Source organism: Ruditapes philippinarum, unplaced genomic scaffold, assembly GCF_026571515.1.
Source record: "Ruditapes philippinarum isolate M1 unplaced genomic scaffold, ASM2657151v2 ctg772_1_1_1_1, whole genome shotgun sequence".
Classification (NCBI taxonomy): domain Eukaryota; kingdom Metazoa; phylum Mollusca; class Bivalvia; order Venerida; family Veneridae; genus Ruditapes; species Ruditapes philippinarum.
The window spans coordinates 140,842-166,938 of NW_026855572.1; the positions used below are offsets into that span (position 1 = coordinate 140,842).

The following is a 26,097-nucleotide window of genomic DNA, read 5'->3' on the forward strand; positions in this document are numbered from 1 at the left end:
TCAAGTTTGTGACACTTTAATAACTAGGAGTCACGCTGTTGGTGAGATTCCCTATTTCCCCCTATGTTTAAAATCGTTATAAGCGGCGAACTTCCATTATGCGAAAAAATGCGATACTTTTTAAAGTTAGAGTGAATTGTGTAGCATCTTCGATGACAGAAAAAAAGGGTTGACAATAACTTCATTCACAGCTGGTGTTTTTCCATGAAAAGTTCAAATTTGACCTGCTTTGTCATTAGATTATACAAATAATTCTAAATGAATTTTAGATGATTGCATTTTCTGTGAAAAATCGCCTTTTCTGTGAAAAATAATAAGGGTTCTATTTGTCGTAAAGATAAAATGGTTTGTTTTTAAAACGAAATAACAAAATACTGATTTAAGCTGGACTTTCGCAAGATATGCAAATAGATGAAAAGCTTTCGTGACAATTTTAAACCCAATATATTTCTACTTCCAATCCTTGTTATTTTTAAGCGCTTTCTTTACACGCGCAGTCTTGTAGAAGTTTTACTTTTGAGTGCATGTACATTACACGTATCACATGTATATTTAATGTATATTTTATCGCTAGATCATGTATTTCTTTTACGCGGACACTCATTATAAAATCAGGACTAAGATCGGCAGAATATACTTTGATACAATCTGCACGTTTCATACTACACCGTACTGGGGCGTAGTTAACTACCAAAAAAAAAAAAAAAAAAAAAAAAAAAAAAAAAAAAAAAAATATCAAAAAGATTAACTAACCATGCTTAATAAATAAATTGTCATTTGAAAAAAAAAATGTTGAACGAATCTTTGTTAAACTTTACGTTTTTGCAAGTTCATAATGCAATACAATACTCGCACGATCCGTTTAGCAAATCAGCGCATGTAAATAAGAATTAAATCTGATAGCCTTTTAAGCAGACAAAGATTGTCGAGATAACGATAATTACGTGTCCTCTAGCTGTGCTATTGACATTTTAAATAACTTCCGTGATTTGATATTAAAATAATCCTTTTATAAGTCATACAGGTAACCGCTAAAGGTTGAAAATCATGGCTTCTGCGTAATTTTGTTCTTCAGGGAAGTCTGCGTATATACACAGATATATCTATATTTAGCTCCATGGTATATATGTGGAAATTCTGAAATAAATATAGAATTAGTTCTGACGGATTTATTATTTATATCAAAAAAGAAACATTTTAAATAAAGAATGAGATAAAAAAATATATTAACTAATTTTCCTTTTGAGTTGATGTTACGTGCTTTTTTCTTTGATCTTCTTTGATCTCTAATCCTCTTTTCACCACAAGGACAGATTGTAAACGAACTCGGACAGTCATCGAATAATGTCATCTGAGAAGGTGCGGGTGGACGGACGGACGGACGGACGGACAGACAGACGGACATTATTAATATGACATGCATACGCAATACTTTCTAAAGCTGAATTTTATCTACGCCCTAAAACAAATTGTGGCAGAATAAACATATTCAAGAATAAACATATTCAATATATTGAAAAAATCTATAAATTTTCAAAGAATTTGCTGGCAAACAAAGTCGCGGACAAGTTTTAATAAAAAAACAAAACAAAAAAAAAACGTGTATCGCCCCATGGGATTATTTCGCGTTGTATGACACAAATGTATATGCGTGGGCTGCTTTAATGAAATGCATCTCGACAACATTCATCTGCAGAATTAATTTTTATGCTTTGCACGTGACTATACAAATAAATTTTGAACGAAGCCCAGTATTTTTTTCTCTATTCATAATTCAGTAATCGTTCCAGATGAAATGACAGCGATTTTAAGACATTTATGAATGAAGACATATTCAAATTGTTATTAATAAATGCAAATGTTAAACTTAAATGAAAGTATACGACCTTACGGCACTTAATTGAAGTTCCGTTGCACTTTTTCAGTTTATTTTCCCGGTGCCTATCCTTGGGCGTGCAAAAAAGAGATGAAATGTTTATAGAACATGACCAAGGGTTCACATATTTCATATATGATTTCTGCATGTGTTTTAACATTGCCATAAATATTTTGTCCACGGGGTGGAAACTTACAGATAAATTCATTCACGCATTAATCAACATATATTAAACAATGAATAAATGTAACCAAACAAACAAGATTTTGGTTTATTCAATTGTAAAGCTATAGTATTTCTCTATCAAGTTTACACTTGAGCAAGAACTGTTTCTGAAAGGGCCATTAATTTCAATACTTTTAGAGTCAATACACATGTTTTTGTTGCAAGTAAAGCATATTATAAAGTGCAACTTTTTCAACTTTTAAAAAAACAAAACCCTACATTTTTGTAAAATATTTGGAAATCCTTGGTCAATATTGCCGGATAAGTTTCATATAGCAGCCTTTAAACGTATCAAAATTTGATATCAATTGACCTATTTTTAAGTACATTATTTTTTTTACTCATCCGGGACTATCAATAATCTATCTAAGACGTCATCAGCAATTTATGAAAATCGAAAATGTAAACAACAGGCAGGAGGAGGTAACGAAAACAGGAAAGATTGAAAAACAAAACACTCGAGCTAGTGTTTCCTGTTATTCTTCTATTTACATGTAAAATACATGTACTTCATTAGTTTCAGGTTTGTTTAACTTAAACAACCCCTACTGTATACCTCGGACTATAATTGTAATTATTTACTAATTTATCAATTTGGAATGATAGCCCTGCAGAAAAATACATCCATTTTTATAATGTTATAGGAAGTAATTACACATGTACGTAAGAATGCAACCATAAATGATAAACATGTAGCTTGCTGCATATATACATGTATTTTGCTGCAAAAATAATTAATGAGCCGCGCCATGACAAAACCAACATAATGGGTTCGCGACCAGCATGGATCCAGACCCGTCTGCGCATCCGCGCAGTCTGATCAGGATCCATGCTGTTCGCTATCAGTTTCTCTTGTAATAGAGTTGGTAAGCGAACAGCATGGATCCTGATCAGACTGCGCGGAGGCTGGTCTGGATCCATGCTGGTCGCAAACCCATTATGTTGGTTTTGTCATGGCGCGGCTCAAATTTTTAATGTTCATTTCGATACAGCGAATTTCCAGCTCCACTGGAGGAAGAATATAAAGCCCCTTAAAAAGAGAGAGAAAAAGATAATATCGTGTTTCAATAAAAAGTCCTAATGTATGACTTCTATATCAGGACTCCAATGCAGATGAACATTGACACATTGGGTAAATGTATTTCTAAACTTTGATAACAATGTCGTGGTCCTAGCTGTTTTTCGTCCTTAGGACTTTTTTTTAAAACAACAATTTTAAGACCTGGTGAAACAGTCCCGACTTTCCCTGCTCCCGTTTTGTTTCTATTTCTCAATGAAAACATTAAAAATTTTCGTACACTATAAAGGGGGCATAAACTCATACATGTGGTATTTTACCACATGTTTGGCTGAACAGACAGTCATTATAAATATTTTATGCAGGATTATCTTTTAAATTATTTCAAAACAAAAACACTGAATAATAAGGTGCAAACCAGACAATTTTATAATAAACAGCTTTTTAAAAGGTACTATCCCATATATGTCAATGTAAGAGACAATTTTATGGTAAACAACTTATTAAAAGGCACTATCCTATAATCATGAATCTCTGTACACGATAATTCTTTTTATCATTTAAATTTAGTCATTTCATTGTTAATCGATGGGTTTATTCATTAACCTAAAAGGATGGTTAAGAAATAAACACAATTCACCGGTTCACCCGCTGACCCAAGACCTCCTTCATTTAAATGTATTATAATGGAGACGTCAATAAAAGTTCATACACTGGCGTAGCCAAGGTGTGGGAGGCATCCTGGATGGGGTGTAAATAATGATATTCAGCTTAAAATTTAGACTTTATTTTATTTCAGTTAATTCAGAATACCACAATATCATTTTGTTATACATTATTTTATAATCAATCTATAATAGTTTATAATTGTAGATTAAATGAAGCAACAGATTTATCAACAATTCAGAACTAGTTTCTCAACTACTTAACAACAACAACAACATCTGGTTTTCAGCCAGGACATGTCAATATTGAATTTATTATACACCATTATAAAACGATATTATATAAGAATTGTACTTCAAGCGGTCAAAATTTAATCTCAACTGACCAAAGGTTATCATACAATAACCTTTATTTTTCATTTTCTGAAAAACACCCAATAGATGTATGTAGGTCATATTTATTTACATTTTCATGTACTTTAAAGCAGCATGCCTCCAGATTTATATTATTTTCATGAAAATTTTGAAAATGTAATTAAAAGTATAATGTGGCATAGAAACAAAAAAAGCAATTTACATATTATGAATGACACTCACAACCCACGATTATTACATAAGTGGTCAAAATATGCAAAAATTGTGTCCTTACTGTGTTAGTAATGCAGTAGAAATATAGTTATACACAATGAAAAATTAACTATTAATCTCTCGTAATATGTAAATTGTTACTTGAATCTTGAATCTTTTCCTAAAATGTACATACATTTTTCTCAAGTCTGACTTTATTGTAATATTTTGGCTAATCTGGAGGCATGCTGCTTTAACAGGACAATTTTATACAAACATGAACCCATTAAGTTTTTTTTAAAACACAGTCATCAAATAAAGCCATTATATAAAGGAAGATATATCAGTTACAAGATCTTTTTTTAAAAACAATATATTTTTCTGAAAATCTTTTTTTTTTGCCCAATCAATTGAAAAAAAAACCACCTGAAAACAATTAAGGAAATTAAAAGTTAATGATATTAATACTAAAAACTTACAATATTCAGATAATATATGTCAATTGGAAAGTTGTTTTTTTATTTTCAGAAAACAAATAATAGTCACATTTAAAGTACATTTCCTTTTGTAATATTACAAGAAACAAGGACAAGTATATTGAAAATTAAGTATTTTGCACTAACTTACTATAAAAAGAATTTTTCTTTTTTCGGAAAAAACTATGTCATCTGTTTGTATTATTTTTTAAATTTAATTAACTAGAGGTCAAATAAATTTTTATATGAATTTTATTGCAAATGAAGCCAAAAACATAATAGATGATGTTAAGATTTAACTATTCAATAAACAAATAAGTTTTTAATCTTTGAAAAATTCAAATTTTATGCATAAATTATGTACATAATTTAAATTTATATTACCAGTATTGGAAATTTGCCAAATAAGAAAATATAGCAAAAAAAAAAAAGAAGAAACTTTATTCCATTGTACCCTAGCTGTGCCCATTATAACAAAAACCTCTGACCTTAACACTGGCATAAATAGTCAAAATTATATGAGCCGTGTCATGACAAAACCAACATAATGGGTTTGCGACCAGCATGGATCCAGACCAGCCTGCGCATCCGCGCAGTCTGATCAGGATCCATGCTGTTCGCTATCAGTTTCTTTACTTGTTATAGTGTTTGTAAGCGAACAGCATGGATTCTGATCAGACTGCGCGGATGCGCAGGCTGGTCTGGATCCATGCTGGTCGCAAACCCATTATGTTGGTTTTGTCGTGACGCGGCTCATATATTTATTACCATTTCTTTACTTAAAGCAGCATGCCTCCAGATTCATGCTAATTTTCATGACACTTTTAAAAATGTATTTAAATGTAAATTAAAGTAATGTGAAGTGAACAAAGACAGTAATTTACACATAGCAAACGACACTTACAATCCATGTTAATTACCAAAAAGAGGTCAAAATATGCAAAAATACCTCTTACTGCATTAGTAACACAGTAGAATTATAGTGAATATTACTGTAAAATCAGTCATAAATAGCACATAGTATATGTAAATAAGTAAATAATTAATCAAATATTGATTCATTTTACTTTTCTTAAGGTCTTAATACATTTTTCTAAAGATTATATTTCTTGAAATATTTTAGCTCATCTGGAGACGTGCAGCTTTAAACTTATAAAATTAAAACAATAAAGCTGCATGCCTTCAGATGAGCAAAACTATTTCAAGAAAATCAAACATCAGAAAAGTGTTGAACATCCAAGATTTTAAGAAAAATAAAGATTCAAGTAATGATATACATGCCATGTGTGATAATAAGATATTATTGGCTGATTTTGCAGTATTTATCACCATGTTTCTACTGTGTGACTAACATAGTAAGGGCCAGATATTTTTGAATATTCTGATCTCTTTCTGGTAATTTATGTGGATTGTAAGTGCCGACTGTAATGTGCAAATAATTTTCTTTGTTCACTTCACAATATTTAACTTTTAAATACATTTTCAAAGTTTTCATGAAAATAAGCATGAATCTGGAGGCATGCTGCTATAAAAGTTAAAAAAAGAAAAAAAAAAAGGAAAAAAAAGGAGTAGATGATGTGAACATTCTGTAAAATAAGAAAATGCATTTCATAATAAATGACAAATACAAAATAATAAATACAAGAAATACAAATGATAAAGCAAAAACATCAATAATTTAAAGGAGCTTCACTGAGGTAAAAAATCTTAAAAACTGAAAACTTTTCATTTAGGTCATTTTGTACAATAAAAATGATTATTCCAGAAAAACAAAGTGAGCAAATGACCTGAAAATTTAAACACAATTCAGTTACTGGTAGACACCTATATCAAATGGTATAAAAAATCTTGGAAAAAATAATTTCAAGAAAAAAACCTTCAGTGGAGTCCCTTTAATATAAATATTACTACATTGTTATTAAATCATATTGCACAATCCCTGACCAGGTTACAGAATTAAAGTTTAAGGACATACTTTTCTTTCAATTTTCATCAATGAAATGCCATTTTTTTCTAATAAAAACGACAAAAACAACCAGATATTAACTATGTAACATAATTATACATGGTATCTCTGGATGTGGAGCTTTTACATTTAACATAATCACATTGGAGGACAAGTAGGTGCACATTTTTCATTTGACTTCATAAAGTAAAGAAAGTTAAGACTCCCTAATCCTATATTTGTGTACATATAGAATATACATGTGTATAATGGTACATTTATATTCAAAGTAACTGAACTATTTGACTAACAAGGATAGTAGTTTGATCTGTATACAATGCTGGGTTAATCACAGTTAACATTCACCAAAATCTAAGAGATTTTACTAAAAGGGCTGGACCTTTTCACAGTGTGTGATTATAGATCAGATCATCACAGATTCCCCCGCCCCTTCCCCTATACCAGCAGTTAGGGGCTTGCAAGGGGATTTAACTGTTGACTGGTGTATTAATTTTAGTTAATAGTGCTTAGGGCTGTATGAAATATCCGATAACAAGAGTTGTCAGTAAGACAGCATGTTAAGACAATTCTCAGTGTTAGACAGTAAATAAAGGGGCTTAACTTTGTAAAAAAAGGTAACTCAGAGTTATGTGACCTGTGCCCATCATGTGAGATTATCACCGGCCACACACACATTGTGAAGTTTCAACAAAATCCCTTCAAGTAGTTTTGGAGATACCAACTAGCAAGCAAAAACTTAATCAAAGTGTGACAGGGGTACGTATAATAGCTCTCCCTATTCTTTAAATAGTCAAGCTTACAAAGGTTCAACATGGCCATGAAATTAGATAATAGATTTATTCTCCTTAAATAAGTAGGACAATTTTACATAATGATAGTATCAGCAATACACAGAGTATTTAATCCTCAAGTTAGAGGACAAATTCATCATTTCCCTTGATAACCAATGAGAAACCTTGTTCTAGTAAATGGACATGAATATTGATTAACAATACTGATAATCTGTAATATATATTATGTGAATATTATGTGAATGTAATCATCAGAATACATCTGAAAATATCATACATTGATCACAATGGTAGATTCAGATCCATCCTCAATTTTCTGGTCTGTTCTGGAAACAGTCAGATTTATGCATCTTAAAGGTATTGTGAACCAAAATATAAACCATGTACTGCTATTAAGTCAGCTTGACATGGGGATGTGGGTTAGGTAGAGTTAATAAAAGGGGACAAATTGTGGTACTTAGCTTAAATACAATAAACTGTAGTGCTAACTCACCTTGGTATGAGATAGGTTGAGTATGTGCATGAGTATGTACATCCTGTCCCCCCACCCATATATATATATATATATATATATATATATATATATATATATATATATATATATATATATATATATATATATATATATTGGTATTTTAATGTGCATGTACTTGTGCTAAGCTTAGATTAGCGGTTAACAGTTATGCTGTGTAGGAAATCTTTTTTATCAAGCTCACATTGAAATAGTATTATGATTAAATTATGGAAAAGATTAAAGCCTGAGCCCCATTCTTAAAATCACAAGTTTTAAGATATATGACATGGAATTAAACTTTCAAATTAAAATATACGAAGCTAAGCACATCCAATCAAATACACCATGTCTCAAAAGAACAGCTTCCATTTTGTCTTCACATTTCCTGTAAATGTCATTATTTCCTATAACACTTATAGTTGATGAAAATATGTCTGTTTCCATGCATTTCTAAATAAATTAAAATCTGACATACACTTGCTAAGAACATGCAAGTTACTTCTTTGTTTTTAGAGTCTCCATTATTATAGTGCAGAGTTTGAAGGAATAAAGAAAATGCCAAGCATTGTGGATGGTTAATTGCATATGGGTAATATGTCGAGGGTTGATAGCAAAAATGTAGTAAGTCCTTTTTAATTTCATGTAAGTTACTGCAGTTTTGTGGTCAACCCTCGATTTGCTTCACTCCAAGATGCTCTTTCATCCATTACTGCATTACTGCATAATTAGGCTGTATGTGTATTTTCATTTCAAGATAGACGTTATATGTGTATTTTCATTTCAAGATAGAGGTTATATGTGTATTTTCATGCAAAGATAGAGGCTGTATGTGTAATAAACAATGCTATTATTATTATTATCACGTGTTTGGAATGAATTAGTCGCAGACATTTTCCAGGAAATTGAATTTCCGTAAAATCATTTGAATTTCCGTGAAATCATTAATTTTCAATTATTGAGCAAAAAATAAAATGTCTAACATTACAGACGAGTACATTAGTAAACAATTCATAATTATTAATAAAATAGCATTTGAAATTAAAAAATGTTACATTTTATAACAAGAAATTTGATACATTTCTCTATTTGTACACATCAAATAAGTCACAGAATAACAACTGCATGTGATATTTTCAACATTTTTCTATTTAAAACTTTGACATTTTGCAGAAAGATCAGATAAAAAACAAAATACAAGGAAAGTGTGTGTCACATTAAAAATCAAAATTACACCATGCAAGTCAGGCCTTTATGGACAAAATTAGCACAAACAGGTTTGTAAAATGGGTAAGATTTTTTAGCCTGAGTTAGCAGATAAACATTTAGATTTAGGGGACAAAACATTATCAGCTAACGTGGGAGGAATGCAGTGTCCTTGTTTTCGTGAGCATAAAGTCGGTCTGAATGACAGTAAAGCAGACATTTTATTTTTACCATGTAGTAACACACATGTAGCTTAATGCTCGACACCTAAATATCTTAAATGGACTTGTCTATCTTTTAATCTGGACAAAACCATTTATCAGTTTTAGGGAAATATAATATATCAAAAATAAGTACTAAATGAATTCTAACAGTGCAGACCATGATATAAGATGGCATGAATGTGCCAGTTCTAATCTTGGTCTGCACTGGTCACATGGGTAAATTCAAGATTAAGCATTAACAATCGATGACCTTTGTAAGTATACAGTGCAACCGCGTACATTGCCTAAAAAATAAAGTTTTACCTACAGTCTACAGTACAAGTCTAGAATCTGGAACATCACGCTAAAATAGTTTAGCTTGGCCACATGACATTTAAAATGTTATTTCTAAGTATGAATAAAAAATCTTTCTACCAGGAATTCATCTATTTTTATCTCAAAATCACGTCTATATAAACTAAATGTGTCAATATGAAATAAAATGTCACAAGGGCCTGATGTGAAAGGCTTACAACTGATGTAATATATATTAAGGTGCACAATGTTGGAAATTTTTTATTATTATTATCATAGCTATTTAGTTAATAAAGATAGTGTAGGAAACTATAAGCACACACTCTTGAATCTGTTCCTTGAACCAAACGGTCCTAAGCAGAAGTGTGGAGTTTCTTGCTATTAAAGAAACCAACAGCTTGTCCCTGACATGGTTTGAACCCACGCGGCGAGTGATCCTTAAAATACTAGTCTGACATTTTAACGACTTGTCCCGGCCGACACATTATTGTTATTTATCATGTAAAACCATCTGTTATAGTTCAATTTTACTATTATCTTTTTTATAACCTAAAAATCATCGGAAGATACATTTCGATGAATTTACATTTAGATTAATGTAACATTAAAATAAACTAGGTTTCGAGGATGAAATTTTATATCAGAAATAAGAACTGTGTCATAAAAAAAATATGACCTTAAAATTCCAAGAAATAACACAAAAATATCCTTATATTTTATCCTGTTTAATCTTAACAAATAAAAAGAAAATTCATTAAAACGAAAGTTTGATTTATTATGGTGAAGAGCAGAGTTCTAAAGAAATCCACATATACAGAAAACATTAAATTTCAGTATAAAACTACACCCACCAATTCATCATTATACAATGCTGTGAACAAATTTAAAAGACAAATTACATCATACAAATTGTATGCAAGCCGTCAATTTCGTTAAATATCTTAACCAGTCTGTCTACTATATCATGTAATAAATTTCTCCCCTATCTTGAATGATGAGCAATATTCTTTTTTGTTGATTTTAGGGATTTCAAAACTTGAAAAAGCTGAAAAAAGAGATTTCATTCATAATGGGAAATATGCAAGCTGACACAAAGTTTTATCCATGTGTTACAGCTAAGGTAAGAGGCCATGCCGGCTGCAGTTGGAAGTAGTAAGTTAATGCATATTTTGTCACCCAAGTACAATAACAGGTTAACTCCTTTGTTATTTAATATGATTTAACATGTTACTGCACTCAGGGTGAAGATTTCTCCGTATATGTCATATTAAAAAATTTGAGCTGCGTCACGACAAAACCAACATAGTGCGTTTGCATACAACATGGATCCAAACCAGCCTGTGCATCCGCGCAGTCTGATCAGGATCCATGCAGTTCCCTTACAAACCCTATTACAAGTAGAGAAACTGATAGCGAACAGCATGGATCCTGATCAGGCTGCGCGGATGCGCAGGCTGGTCTGGATCCATGCTGGTCGCAAACACACTATGTTGGTTTTGTCATGGCGTGGCTCTTATCATTTGAGACTTTGGTCTCGGACAAATGTATTCCTTTCTAAGACTTGTATTTGCACAAACATTACATCTGTAGACTGGGCGTTTTCCATTCTAACAATATTGCAAGAGCTGCGATCATGACCTTGTACCTAACTTTTATAGTAATTTTAAGCAATTTGTTTCAGTCAGTGGTTTTAAGGAAACAAAACTTAAAAGGTCAACAATCATCAACAACAAATTCTTTTAATTTTATGTCACTTATGTTATCAAAATACACGCCACTGACCGACAATAATAGAAACCAAATAATGTTAATTCCTCATGACTCAGACACTTTGTTATTTCCTAGAAAAGTAAATCACCTCTTTAAAAAAGCAAACATATTTTTTCCATGAAATTTTACATATAATACAATGACCTTTGCAATTTAAAACCTGATATACATTTATAAAACATCTGACAATGAAAAAACATATAACATACATCATATCATTTTGTACAATGCAGTTTTGATGTACCTCGATGATGTTGATGCTATAAATAGTTCATTTGTACTCGTGATATATTTCCTAATTTTTTTATTTTTTTTTTTAAATCTTGCCCATTTTTTCATTTATTTCAGCCTATTTTACTGTGATAGATAACTTGTATTGTATATTCCAAGTCATACATTTAAACATACAGGTGTTAAATTAATCTTTTTTCCAGCTATTCAATAACCAACAAAAATAGATTTTCCTAGAAGAAGTAATCTGAATGCGTTCACCTTACAATTCTAAAACAAAAATGCAAACCTAAGTGCAAAAATTACAAATCAGTTTCAGTACAGTTTGGCCATGTGGACCAATATTTTCTCCTTATTTCACCAACACAAACAGATGTGCAAATTGTTTTATTTGATTTTATGATAATCATTCAACTTCTCAGAACACTGGCCTGAGCATATTTTTTTACGTACTGCAGCTTTAGAAAGCAGAAAGATTTCATTATTGTGAAAATGCATACCTAATTATGTCCCTTAATTTTATTACATGTACACAAATAAAAGTAATCAACTCCATCATTAAATTTTCTTTTTAAATTTTTCAAGAAACAATGAGCTGAAAAATCATAACATATGCAATGATGACACAATTAATCAACAATAAATAGTTAACAATGTCATTATGCAAATTCTTGCATTATAAAATAAAATCTCACAAACTATGACACATGCAATATATTATGAATTCATTGTACTTAATCTCAAAATCTCATAGAAACACTTGAAAATAATTGATACACTTAATTGATAATGAATTATGAATTTTGACTTTTCTAAAGCCTAATTAAACAAAAGGTTCTTCCTGCACCCTCATATATTTTGTGTCACATGGCTACAATGTTTGACAACACAAAGTCAAGCATCCATCCAACTAAGCTTTTGTCACTACATGTAAAGTTTTTAAAAGCAATCAAAGCTTGTAAGTGATTTCTTGTTAATTTTATTTATCTATATCAGTGGTGGCCTCTTCTTCTCCGTCAAAGTTATAATGTTGAACGATTTGAGCCAACTGGGTAAGTTTATCTGATGCTGTTTTACCTCCTGTAACTTGAGGAGGTTTTAGAGTCTCAACTTTAACAGTGGCTGTTGTCATTTCTGCACCGGCCCCCACAGGGACATCTAGCCCTAGATTTGGAGGATTCAAACTGTCCGAACTCCTGTTACTACTACTAAGTGATGACATATCATTTTCACTACTCACCTGGGATATATCGCTAAAACTTCGAGCCCTATCTTCATCAACTGGTGGCATTAATTTTGGCGAATCTTTAATTGGAGTTTCGAAATCTGTCTTTGGCACAAGTGACACAGGTGGCGAAGGTGCGGGTGTTAATGTTTTCGGAGTATCGGATTTTAACAAACTTTCTTTAATGTCTTTACGGGACGAACGTGCTTCAGCATGCATACTAGTTTGTGTTTGACATTCTTTGGATTTTTTCTTCAATCTATAGGAATGATGAGAATTAGAGGAGTAGGGTAAAGGACTACTTTCACTATGGAAACGTCTCTCTGGTGTTCCGCTTCTACTTCGTCCACTACTATCATGTGTATCTGTTAACGAAGTTGACCGACCTCTCAGTTTGACCTTTGTCACACTCTCTGAGCTTGGTTTCCTCTTGGGACTCTGTGAATTGCTTCTCGACTGCTCTTGTTGCATACGTAACTCTGCTGCTAGTCTTGATTTAGTTAACTTCGCCCGAGTTAATTGTTCCTTACGTTTTGATTTCATTTTCCGTGACATGTCTTCCAGTGGAATCTCCTGTGGGGCAGGACTTCCCTCATGGGAACTTGAGTCGTGTCTGTTGGCAATCTCACTTGGTGCTTGATGTAAACTTTGAAAAGCCATTTCAGACGTTGCTTCTTCTGCTACTTCTACATCATCTACAGTATCTGTTGTATTAACTTCCAATTTTGAAGTCTGAATGCCTGTACTCGACTCAGTTCCTTGTTCTACAAAAATAGACTCGGCTCTCTCAGTGCGATGATGTTGTTGATCACCAGATGAAGATTTGAGTACACCAGTACTTGCTCCTGATTGGCTAGAAGTATGATCATTTGACCTGCTTTCTGAATGTAATGAAGTAGAAGACTGTGATCTCCTTTCTGTGACACTAGCAGATGCTCTTACTGGGTGAACACGACCTGAAATGAACACCAATACAAACATTCTCGAGGGGAAGTTTCAGAAACCTTCCAATAAAGCCCTGGGAGGCTAATAATTTAGCTTTACTAATTAAAATATAGAGAGCGGACCTGTAAATTAGAGGTCTCGAGGGGTTTCCTTATTGTTTTTTTTTATTTTAACGTTGACAAATTTCATTTTCCTGACAAATAAACAACTGACATCAGACCAAAGAATAGTGTTTAAAACAATCACTCTATAAACATATTAGTCAAACTAGATGTAAACTTTATATAGAACAAGCCATCATATTATTTTTTGCTTTCTTCCCTTACATATCATAGAATATTTGATTAAATTATTTAATTCTATGTGTAAAGAATTTACCTGGGATTGGACCTGATCTACTGAATGTTCCATGGCTAGCTGTCTCAGCTGGAATGTCTAACAATTTCTCTATCATCTGCATCTTTTGTTGCCTCGCTTTCATACGACCTTTCGTTAACCTTTGTTTCGCAGCCATACAACGTATATGATCGTCAAATATGAATCTTGCGGCAAGCAGTGGAACAGGTCTTGCATGATGTGATGATGCCGGTTTATGTACAGTGATGTGTAGTGAACGACTGTCTTCTTTATCTCCAGTCACTTCTATGTTCTAAAAAGATGAAGCAGAATAATGAGGTTATATGTGTATTTTCATGTAAAGATAGAATTTATATGTGTATTTTCATGTAAAGATAGAGGCTGTATGTGTATTTACATGTAAAGATAGAGGTTGAATGTGTATTTTCATGTAAAGATAGAGGTTGTATGTGTATTTTCATGTAAAGATAGAATTTATATGTGTATTTGCATGTAAAGATAGAGGTTGTATGTGTATTTTCATGTGAAGATAGAATTTATATGTGTATTTGCATGTAAAGATAAAGGTTGTATGTGTATTTGCATGTAAAGATAGAGGTTGTATGTGTATTTTCATGCAAAGATAGAGGTTATATGTTGAGATAGAGGTTATCTGTGTATTTTCATGTAAAGATAGAGGTTGTATGTGTATTTTCATGTAAAGATAGAAGTTATATGTGTATTTTCATACAAAGATAGAGGTTATATGTTGAGATAGAGGTTATCTGTGTATTTTCATGTAAAGATAGAGGTTGTATGTGTATTTGCATGTAAAGATAAAGGTTGTATGTGTAATTTCATGTAAAGATAGCGGTTGAATGTGTATTTTTATGTAAAGATAGAGGTTACATGTGTATTTTCATGTAAAGATAGAGGTTGTATGTGTATTTTCATGTAAAGATAGAGGTTGTATGTGTATTTTCATGTAAAGATAGAAGTTATATGTGTATTTTCATGTAAAGATAGAGGTTATATGTGTATTTTCATACAAAGATAGAGGTTATATGTGTATTTTCATGCAAAGATAGAGGCTGTATGTGTATTTTCATGTAAAGATAGAAGTTATATGTGTATTTTCATGTAAAGATAGAGGTTATATGTGTATTTTCATGCAAAGATAGAGGTTATATGTTGAGATAGAGGTTGTATGTGTATTTTCATGTTAAGATGTATTTAAACAATCTTTATTTTGGAATTGAACTTTAAAGCTGAACCAACACAAATTAGGTAAATTTGGCAAATTGTTAGGTTTAATCTGTTCCTTGAATACCTGGGTAGAATAACCCACCTAAGTCAAAAGCTAAGCTACATAGCTTCATAAAAGAAATTAAGTTCAAGTCTTTAAATATATAGTAATCACGTTTTAACATTTAAAACCAGTTAGCAGCTTGAAGTAAACAAAAATAAAAGTGGGCCGAGATATATAGCTTAAGACCCCAAAAATTTGGTCTAACTTCATACTGTACATAACCACTATTTTTATTCTTTGACAAATTACATGAACAAAACATGACTGTATTTTACAAAATGCACAGAATACTCATTTACATGCAATCCTTGACCAATTTATCCCATTACCAATTATGATTGTTGTTATCCAATAACTCCATTTGAAGACTTATCTATCTTACCATTTGAAGAATGTTTTTAAAAAAATAATTTATCGTAAAAGGTAGCAGGAAGCCCGGTGACACACTTATATACTATAAATTGGTGATTCCCTCTTTCTAGGAAAAACCTCTATATCGGTCTATAGCACTTGACACTAATTGAAAAATATCTTAATATAATATACATGTTTAACTTACATTTATAATGACCTAATTTAGTACATGGAAATGTGTCTCTTCAAGGAATTACAAATTTATTTTATCTTATATCTTTGCACAGTAGACTATTGACCCCCTAGATAATGCAGAATTTGATTAGTCTGCAATAATTATAAGTAGTGATTTAGGTAATTATTGACCTACTGGTTCCAAAGACAATTATTGTTTATCTAATTGTAATTTAAACAGATTCAATGGTTTATATATTCGTATAAAAAGACGTAAAAACAGCTGCTGACTCAATTGCTTTATTCATCTCATGACTAAATATAATTGCTGTACAATAATACTATATTAACTTACTCAAAACTTACATGTTTACATTTGTGTTATATTATCTGTATGTTTTCTCAGAAGTGAAACAAGGAAGTTAGTTCTTTTGGGTTAGGAAGATTTACATGTGTATCACACAGGAGGGCATATAGGCCAAAAGTGCTCACCTGGGTACTAAATTGTATTATAATGTTATTTTGGTTTTGGAGTGATATATGTGGATATATTACCTGTTAAGATTTTATTTCACCCGAGCCGTTAGGCGAGGGTGATATTTTATCTTGGCAGGTAATATATCCACATATATCACTCCAAAACCAAAATAATTATCTTATTACCCTTCCCCTGCAGAGTTTAGACGATTTTTTAAAAAATCATTGCTGTTTCAAATGAAACGTCGAAATAAGATTCCCTTTAGGGTACCTCTTCGTCACAACATGACGTCACATAAATACATGACGTATTTTTCCCGTACCTAACGAATGTAAACAAGATAAAAGGAGTAGTCGTTTGAACGCACTTTTTTGTTATTAATATCAAGCTTTCACAAGGTCATATTTGTTTTCAATACTGATGTGAATATATATCATTACTCTATTTTTGTAAATATTTTTTATTTGACAGTTAAAAAGTGCTTGTAAATCGGAATTTACACCGCGTAAAATCGAACCGTACGCGCATCACCTCAGCGCATGTTGTTTACAACGTTGGGTACCCAACGGGGAAATTTAGTGTGTATATTACCCATCTGGCTCGGTTATATCAATTTCTTTCGGGTGATCAATATCCAATCAAAAAGGCGGAAAAAATCTGGAAGGGTAATAAAACATTCTCTATAGTAATGAGCTGGGCACAGGTTAAGTGGTAAGGCAACTGTGATCTTGACCTTTGACTTCAAAATCAATACAGCTCATCTACTAGTCATGACTTACCTATACTTTTGAAAATTTAAAGTATACATTATAAGGAAAACTAATATTCCTGGGCAAGGCTATTTTGACCACAGAGTCATAATTTCAGCAACTTTGGTAGAGGTCCACAAGATGATGTTTCATGCAAAATTTCTAAGTTCTAGCTTTTCTACTTCCACAGACAAACATTTTTTTAAGGTCTTTCTATATACATTAAGTTAAACCCATAACTCCTGTTAGGGTTAGGGTTAGTTAACCAAGTTGGTAAACATGAAAAGGATGAGCGACAGACCTGAAATCAAATCCCACAGTATGGGACTATGTGTCAATGCTGTATACCAAATTTTAAGAGACTGTGATAGGTAGTTGCTGAGAAAACTGTTACCAACATTTCCTACCATTGACCATTAATGTCGAAAATTTAACTAAGTTGGTAAACAGGAAGTGGATAAGCAACAGACCTGAAATCAAATCCCAAAGTATGGGACCATGTGTCAATGCTGTATGCCAAATATCAAGAGGCTGTGATAAGTAGTTGCTGAGAAAACTGTTACGAAAAGTTTTTCCCCATCCGCCATCTGCCACCTGCCCAACCACCCGACAGTCACCATACTATAACCGGGGTTTGCACCTGTGTAACCCGGCCAACAATCTTGGTAGAGAGTCATAATGACTCTTCAACTTTTGTAAATGGAGCTTCACCGCAGATTCTGTTGGGCAATAATTTAAGCACACAAGGAAATCAGGTTTCATTCTATTACAGTAAGCTACTTAGCACACTTTATCTCCATACCTATATTACAACCCATAGATACAGTCCAACTTGCCCATGCGACCACGTGTATTAAGCGACTTTTGTCTTAAACGGCCACTTTAAATTCCCCCCGATCATTTTCTCTCTATATATTTCATGTATTAAGCGACTTTTGCTCAACGCGACCAGTGACCGCTAATTAGTCACCTAATTGAGATAAATCTTTTCATTAGACAACCACTTTTACCTGTCAAGTAACTGTGTTTTTAGAGAACGCCACCTCGTAATGTCTCAAGTGTCAACAATCAAAATACAACAAATAAACGTGCTAAAAACTCTATTTCCCAAACCGTTTTAGCGTATGCAAATGAAGTGACGTGTATTATCCAATAATGAGATGGTGTATACGCTACGCTTGTTGACATTTAGACTGCAATGAATTGACCTTGAACTTGATCAGGAATTAAATTAATCGTAACAATTCGATGTAGTTTGTTTATTTCAAATGAAAAAATGCACAACAGAAAATATCTTCACTAGGGTTTTTGTGTTGAAATCAAGGACAAACAACAGCGAAGTTAAAATATTCTGGAAAAAATGTCAAACATGTACGTAATGGATCAAAACTGTTTTGTCAATAAATACAGTCGAACTTCGTTCGCTCGAACTCGGAGGGTCTGTGAAAATTTGTTCGAGAGATCGGTAGTTCGAGCCAAGCGAGGTTGAACTATTATTACATAGAAAACATATCTAAAGGTTTTCCAGCTTACATAGGTCAAATGATAAATATGTCAATATAATTGTTGTTAGAACATCTGTTTGTCGAATACGTCATATAAAGAATTATGATCCTATTGAAAACAATATTAACGGTACACTGTGTTAATCTATATTTATGCATATTGTAATTGGTTGAGTTCGATTGGGCGATCATTATCCAAACTGTGAACAATGTTCAAAATATATTTATATGTCTATTATGGAATTTATTTTATTTTAAACAATGAATTAATTAAATATAAAAAATAACATTTTACAGCAGCATATATTTATAGTCATTTACTAAAATAAACACGTACAAGTATCATTCTATAAATAGATTACACTGACAATTCACGATACATGAACCACTGTTGTTATTAAAGCCGTCCGGGTAAACGTCATTTATTTATTGACTTTTGCGAATTTCAGGAGTTGTTTTCTTTTTATCGTTACTAAAGACGGCAAATATACAATTTTATCATAACAAACAAATCGGTTACAACACCTTTTATTTTGTATCAATTAACCTTAATTGCCTTTGTCACGATCATGAGGTGTTAAAAACATGTGTTTCACCGACTGTCAATTATTTAGAACATGTCGACCTGCAACTTTTGTTGTCTGTTTGTGTTCGACCGAAAAGGTGTGATTTACACTATATTTCTGCCGAAGGGACCAGAGATCATGTTCGAAAGTTCGAGCGATAGGTGTTCGAGCGATCCGAGGTAGAACAATATATATTATATAGGAATTTTGCCGGGACTGGACGATGAGTTCGAGCAAAAGGAGGTATTCGAGCGAACCGAGTTCGAGCAAACGAAGTTTAATTGTATCAGAAAATTATTTTTTACATTTGCATTCATTTAGATTATCGAAGCGTACTTATTATTCAACATGTTTATAAAAACGAAGTTGAAAAACATTCTCACCGCATAAGAAAGATGTCATTTATAAATTTTGACTTTAATATAATGCTGACTGTCTTAAGAGACCGTTTCATTAAGCGACCGTTTTGGGTGTTTCCCTTGCGTGGTCGCTTAATACACGTTTGACTGTATATCTAATTGTATTCTGCAAAGATATCCAAGCTTTGAATATCTTTGCAGAATACAAGACATATATCTATGGGTAATTTCAAAGTATTGGGCCCAACCTGGTAAGGGGAACCAGGTCTAAGAAATACATAGACTATTAATGAATACATGTATATTATAGATATACCTGCAGGAATCCGACAAATGTTACAATGCCCCAGCCTAGTCGTCTGATATCCGGTTCAACCAGAATCATCTGTAAGGCATCGATGACAAGAAAACGTTTTTGTTTCCTGGAAAATGAAAATAATTTATATTTCAATACAAAGCAAAACTCTTCCAATTAAGTTTGTAAAATACATTAATAGAAGGAAGTTTATGATATCAGGGATGTATTAGAAGACCTTAACTTACCTCACAGTCATCAAAAGTCTTGTTCTATATTTGGATAGCTTTTATTTATTATGTAGAGTTTTTATATGCTACAGAAGTATATAATTAACCCCTTTTCTGCTGATTGTAACAGATTCTACCCATGCAACCAGTGCAGACCAAGATCAAATGGCACTGGTCAATGTCTGCACTGTACATTATTCGTTCATATACATTTTTCTAAAATATTCCCTAAAAATGATGAATGGTTTTGTTCAGATGGACATGTTCTGTTTAGATCAATTAGCTTGATAAGGGTAAGAATGAAAGGGCAACTTAAAGAATTAAACTGCTGGAGGAAGACCCCCTGGATACTCTATGTGATATTACTGGTCAATTGGGTTAAAATGCTGACCATAAGTGAGAAAATAAACTATGTAAGGCTCATCAAGATTAAAGAACAAAATGACACTAGTTAGCACTGTGTTTTATCATAATGGACTGGCTGTGCTGTGACTTCCGGACCATCTATTGCTTATATGAAGGATGTTAAAATTCTAATATATAGTATATAGTGAGCCTGCTTTATGATTGTGAACACTGGTCAGGCTTATCTGAACTGGTGAAAATGTAGGCATGTGTCATTATTACAGCAACTGTTCACAATTAATCTTCAAAATAATATAATAAATACATTTAAGTCACAATTCCTAAGTTAGTTTATACATATTTATTTAAGCGCGATTGCAAAACAAGTTCTTGAAACTTATATTAATCATTTTGGAGTCCACTTCCTGGAACCAACCAGTACTGGTGTCATTTATAATGAAGGAAGTTGGACCACAGTTGCGACCTGCTCATACCCATGATCCCTGGGTCGAGAGGCAGACATCTAATCCACTAGGTCACAACAAATCCTGCAAGTTCCTTAATTAACTTATGATGTAAAGTTTTAGATTTATTTGATTTGACTGTACATTGTACGAAACACTTCCTAGTGTCAATGTAATTAACAGGTTATTTGATTTTGTTATTTTCGAATTGAGGAAATTATATAAATATATACAATAAAGCTGTGGTAACATATGGATATTAATTTCAATTATTAATCAAGATAAGATTTAAAGTTTTTCCTCAGCCATTTAAAGGCTTCAAGCATAGCACGTTTATTTCAAGTATATTCCTGGACTTTTAGTTTCACTATTTATGAAATTGGTATGGAAAAAAGTCTGTCACTGCATGTAAAGTAATACTTCTGCTAAGCCTGCCAAACTAGTCTTGAATGTATGCATACTTTTTTCCCTTTTTTTGTTTTGTTTAAGGCTGCACAGCAACAGTCAGTTAAGGTCATATGGCGCTTTTAGTAGACAAGTTGATAACTCATCAATGTCGCTAAAATTTGTTCTAGGCTTCCTGAAATTGACTGACTTTTAAAGGGATACATTGTAAAATTGGAATCTTTACAAGTGATAAGAACAACCCGCAAGTTCTGTCAAGCTTCAGGAATGTCTGTTTGGCTGGTAGAACTGACTGATGTTTGATGGGAAAATTTAAGATGGCTTTGGACTTCCTCACATTGTAGAATCTCCTCATTTTGAGATTCACAATAAAGGCGAATAATAGAAAAAAATTTAAGAAACTGTTCATCATCCTTATCAACAGGCAAAAACACAATAAGTATAGTGAAAAAGCAGGCCACGTCCATCATATCAGTATTACTAACTGTATTCATAACATTCAAGGTTCCGCTCTACAACTGTGACAGCTAGCCTCTTAAATACCATCTCTACAAAACAATACATATTTTTTTTGCATATCAGACTGGTGTTTCTGTTAGTTTTACCTATGCCGGAAATTTCATCTGGCATTAATTGGTGTTGCCAGATGAGTTGCCTGCTATTAGCAATGACTTGCTTAGGATGACTTAATTTTACCTTTATGAATGAAGTTGTAATTTCATACCCTGTTTACGGGTGTAATAACAAATTTCCACGGAAAATTGTTTTATTAAGGTTAAGAATTTAAAATATAATGGAATATGGTAGAATATGCAAGAAAAAATATCCCTCTGGAACCCGCTTATGGGCGGGTCGACCCCCCTTGGGACAGATATTCCGATCCAAACCGCAACATTATGACAGATATCATTATTCCTTCCCAGACTTAAATTGGAAATTTTACAACTTAATTTTCAATATCCCTTTCCATTTGAAAGTGATCAAAACTCATCAAATATGTTTTGTTCCTTTTTTTTCCCCTAGCTAATTGCATGTTACAACAATACAATTGAGTAACAAGCTTTTATTGTTAGATTTGAAGAGCCGGTATTTTAATGGTCTATAATAAAGTAACTGTTGGCCCTGACATAATTTTCTTTCCTTACTGATATAACTAAAAAGCCTCATTTATAAAACATTACAAGTCTATTATAAGTCACTTAAACCTTTTCTCTTTTTTTGCAATTCAAAACTTTAAATACTGAAGAAAAAAAGCTTGACTTAAAACCTACAGAATGCCTTTAAACCCCATTAACGTGAATATTGATCTGTAATATATAGCCGTTAACAAAGACATGGTAATATATTATGACAGTCATAATTAACATAATTTTATGGATCACATAAGTTATTTCAACATTACATAAAGCTCCTGACGGAGGGGAAGAAAATAAATACAGAATCAATGATTGTCTAAAGGCCACTTGTAAAGTTGATATTTAATAATATTTGTGTCAAAACCTGAGTCAAAAGTCATAAAATTTCATTAATTTGTATCCCTCAAGTTTAATGATTATATTGTTAGGAAAATTTTGAGCCATGCATATTGTACATTACTCGATATCCTTTATATTTAGAAGCATGTACGACTTTTGCATATATTCAAACATCTCAAACATCACCTAACAATAATGAATTAAATCACTGAAATTTGTGATAGCCAATTCCAGATACTAAAAGCATGGCAAAAATTTAGCCGGGACATGACGTCATAATCTGCATTTAATTTGGTCATTAGCACAAACATCATTACTATTTTAATCTTCTTATCTGAGCTGGGTTATTTTTCACTTCCGTATTAGGGCGTTTTAATCCTGCTATATTTGAATAACCTAGATATATATACCAAAACAAAGCTAATACATTTGTATATCTACTTTTAATCTACTTTGTGCATTAACATTCTTACGCAGCTAGGTTAACTCCCTTTGGTTTATCAATGTTAAACAATTTATCAATTCTCTGAAGAGTTTGCAACTTTCTAAGAAGAACTGTATCAAAATATTTTATCTATCATACTTAATATCAATTAATATCTGTTCATACAGTTTGAATGAAGTCAAACAACTCAACAGCTTTTCAATGTAAAACTGCTTTCATTTATGTTTCATCACCTCCACTGAGGTTTTTTGACATGATGGGACTGAAAATATTTTTTCCTGATAAATGTACCATTTGATGTAGGTTTAGACCACTAATCTATGTGCAAGATTTCAGATCATTCGCGCACTTGGTTTTTCCAGAATAATTATTCAAATTGTAAAAAATGGGTCAAAGACAGAAAAGGCCGGGTTGCATATGTATACAAAATATCATGAGGCTGTGATGTTACTTGAATTTTCTACCACTGTCTGACCATTGATGTTGAAAATTTAACTTAGTTGTTAAACCAGAAAAGAATGAGCATCAGACCTGAAATGGAATCCCACAATATGGGACCACAGTCATGTCAATGCTGTGAACCACATATCAAGAGGCTGTGGTAAGTAGTTGCTAAGAAAACTGTTACGAAAATTTCCTACTATCTATTGATCATTAATTATGTCAAAATTTAACTAAGTCGGCAAAGTGGATGAGCTACAGACCTGAAATCAAATCCCACAGTATGCGACCACGTGATAAGGCTGTATACCAAATATAAAAAGGCTGTGATAAGTAGTTGCTGAGAAAACTGTTACGAAAATTTCTTACTACATTAATGTTGAAAATTTAACTAAGTCGGCAAACAGGAAGTGGATGAGTGATAGACCTGAAATCGAATCCCACAGTATGGGACCATGTGTAGATGCTGTATACCAAATATCAAAAGGCTGTGATAAGTAGTTGCTGAGAAAACTGTTAAGAAAGTTTTTTCCCCGCCCGCCGCCAAACATTCACCATACTATAACCCGGGTTGGCACCAGTGCAACCCGGCCAAAAATGACCCAAAATGAAAAGCGTTTAAACGCTTTCACTCAAATATGGCTAAAAAAGCAAAAAAAATACGATTTTCAATTTATTTCAAAATATCTTTCTTAACTATCTTTGCAAATATAATTTCTGTTTAAAGTACCCCTGCTAATTTATGTAAGAAATTCAAATGTTATGTTTTTAGGCTTTTAAACCTCAGTGGAGTCCCTTTTAATGTTTGACAAAGTCTGCATTCTTTCTAGTTTAAGCGTTTAAAACTACATACAGTGGTCCAGGATATCCGAAAATAAAAATGCCTATATCTAAACTGATTTCATTTCATAATCATAATAAAATCAGTGGCTGTAACTCTGATAATTATAAATAAATTAAAATATTTTTATACAACATTAAATTCAATGTGAGCTGCTCAGTTTTTATTCTCAAACTATTACAAATTCTGATTGTTGTACAAAAATTGTCAAACCTACATTGTTTTTTGTTTTTTTTTTCCAGATAAAAGTTGTGAAATTTGTCATCCTAATTTTTGTAACATCAGATACAAGTAAATAATTTGAGACATCAAACTATCTTTATATATATTCTTGTATTACAGTGATCAAAGATGTGTCACTTTCAACTATCTTGTATAACATTGCATTAGGATGCACGTTTTTTGTAATTTTCAAATTTTGATATTTTTCTTACAGTATCTACAGATAAATTTTCGAGTAACGAGAGCTTAAACCATCAAGACACAGTCACATTAAGAATCCATAAAGAAGACAGAGAAAAATAAAAATAAATACTGCTATATTGAGTCAAACTATATTAAGTCAAACTGCATTTAGTCAAACTACAATATTTCAAACTGCATTATTAAGTCAAACTACAATATGTCAAACTGCATTATTAAGTCAAACAACAATATGTCAAACTGCATTATTAAGTCAAACTACATTAAGTTGAACTGTATTAGGTTAAACTATATTAAATCAAGCTGAGTCAAACTACACTAAGTTAAAACTGCATTTAGTCAAACTATATTAAGTTAAAACTGCATTTAGTCAAACTGAATGAAGTTGAACTGCATTAAGTCAAACTATATAATATTAAGACACTATATTAAGTCAAACTGAATTAAGTCAAACTGCAACATGTCAAACTGCATTAAGTCAAACTGCTTTAAGTCAAACTGCTTTAAGTCAAACTGCATTATTAAGTCAAACTACATTAAGTCAAACTGCTTTAAGTCAAACTACATTTAAGTAAATTAAGTCAAAAACATTCATCAAAGTTTGTTCTGGTTGTATACACAACAGTCTGAGTTCTGAGGTTTAGTTTTTAAAATTTGTCATACTAATGTACATTATAACTAATGGTAAGTTATAAAATTAGTCAGATATCTAAATGATAGCTTTAATATCACAAAGTCTTTTTGGAGTGATTACTAATTTTAGAGCTTAATCTATTCATATAAACTTATGTTATAAAGACAGTTTATAAGCAGGCTCTAAATGCTGGTGGTGCAAATGATGGGACCATACTACAAGTTGACAACTATTTACTGGTTTTCAAATATCATAATGTGGTCTGGCCTTCAAGTTATA

The 26,097-nt window shown here is 32.1% G+C and overlaps 1 protein-coding gene across 2 annotated transcripts in view; it reads right to left on the minus strand.

Moving 5' to 3' along the window:
* Positions 1–10,488: 10,488 nt before the first annotated feature.
* LOC132743741 (protein CLEC16A-like) overlaps positions 10,489–26,097 on the minus strand; it is a 74,812-nt gene continuing 59,203 nt past the window's right edge. For both annotated transcript variants that reach the window (XM_060732305.1, XM_060732304.1), the window contains exons 20-22: positions 20,137–20,242; positions 14,369–14,639; positions 10,489–14,001 (exon numbers count right to left, since the gene is read on the minus strand). In XM_060732305.1, coding sequence (XP_060588288.1) covers positions 12,800–14,001; positions 14,369–14,639; positions 20,137–20,242 — 1,579 coding nt within the window. In that variant the 3' untranslated portion in view covers positions 10,489–12,799. The remainder of the gene's footprint in view (positions 14,002–14,368; positions 14,640–20,136; positions 20,243–26,097) is intronic.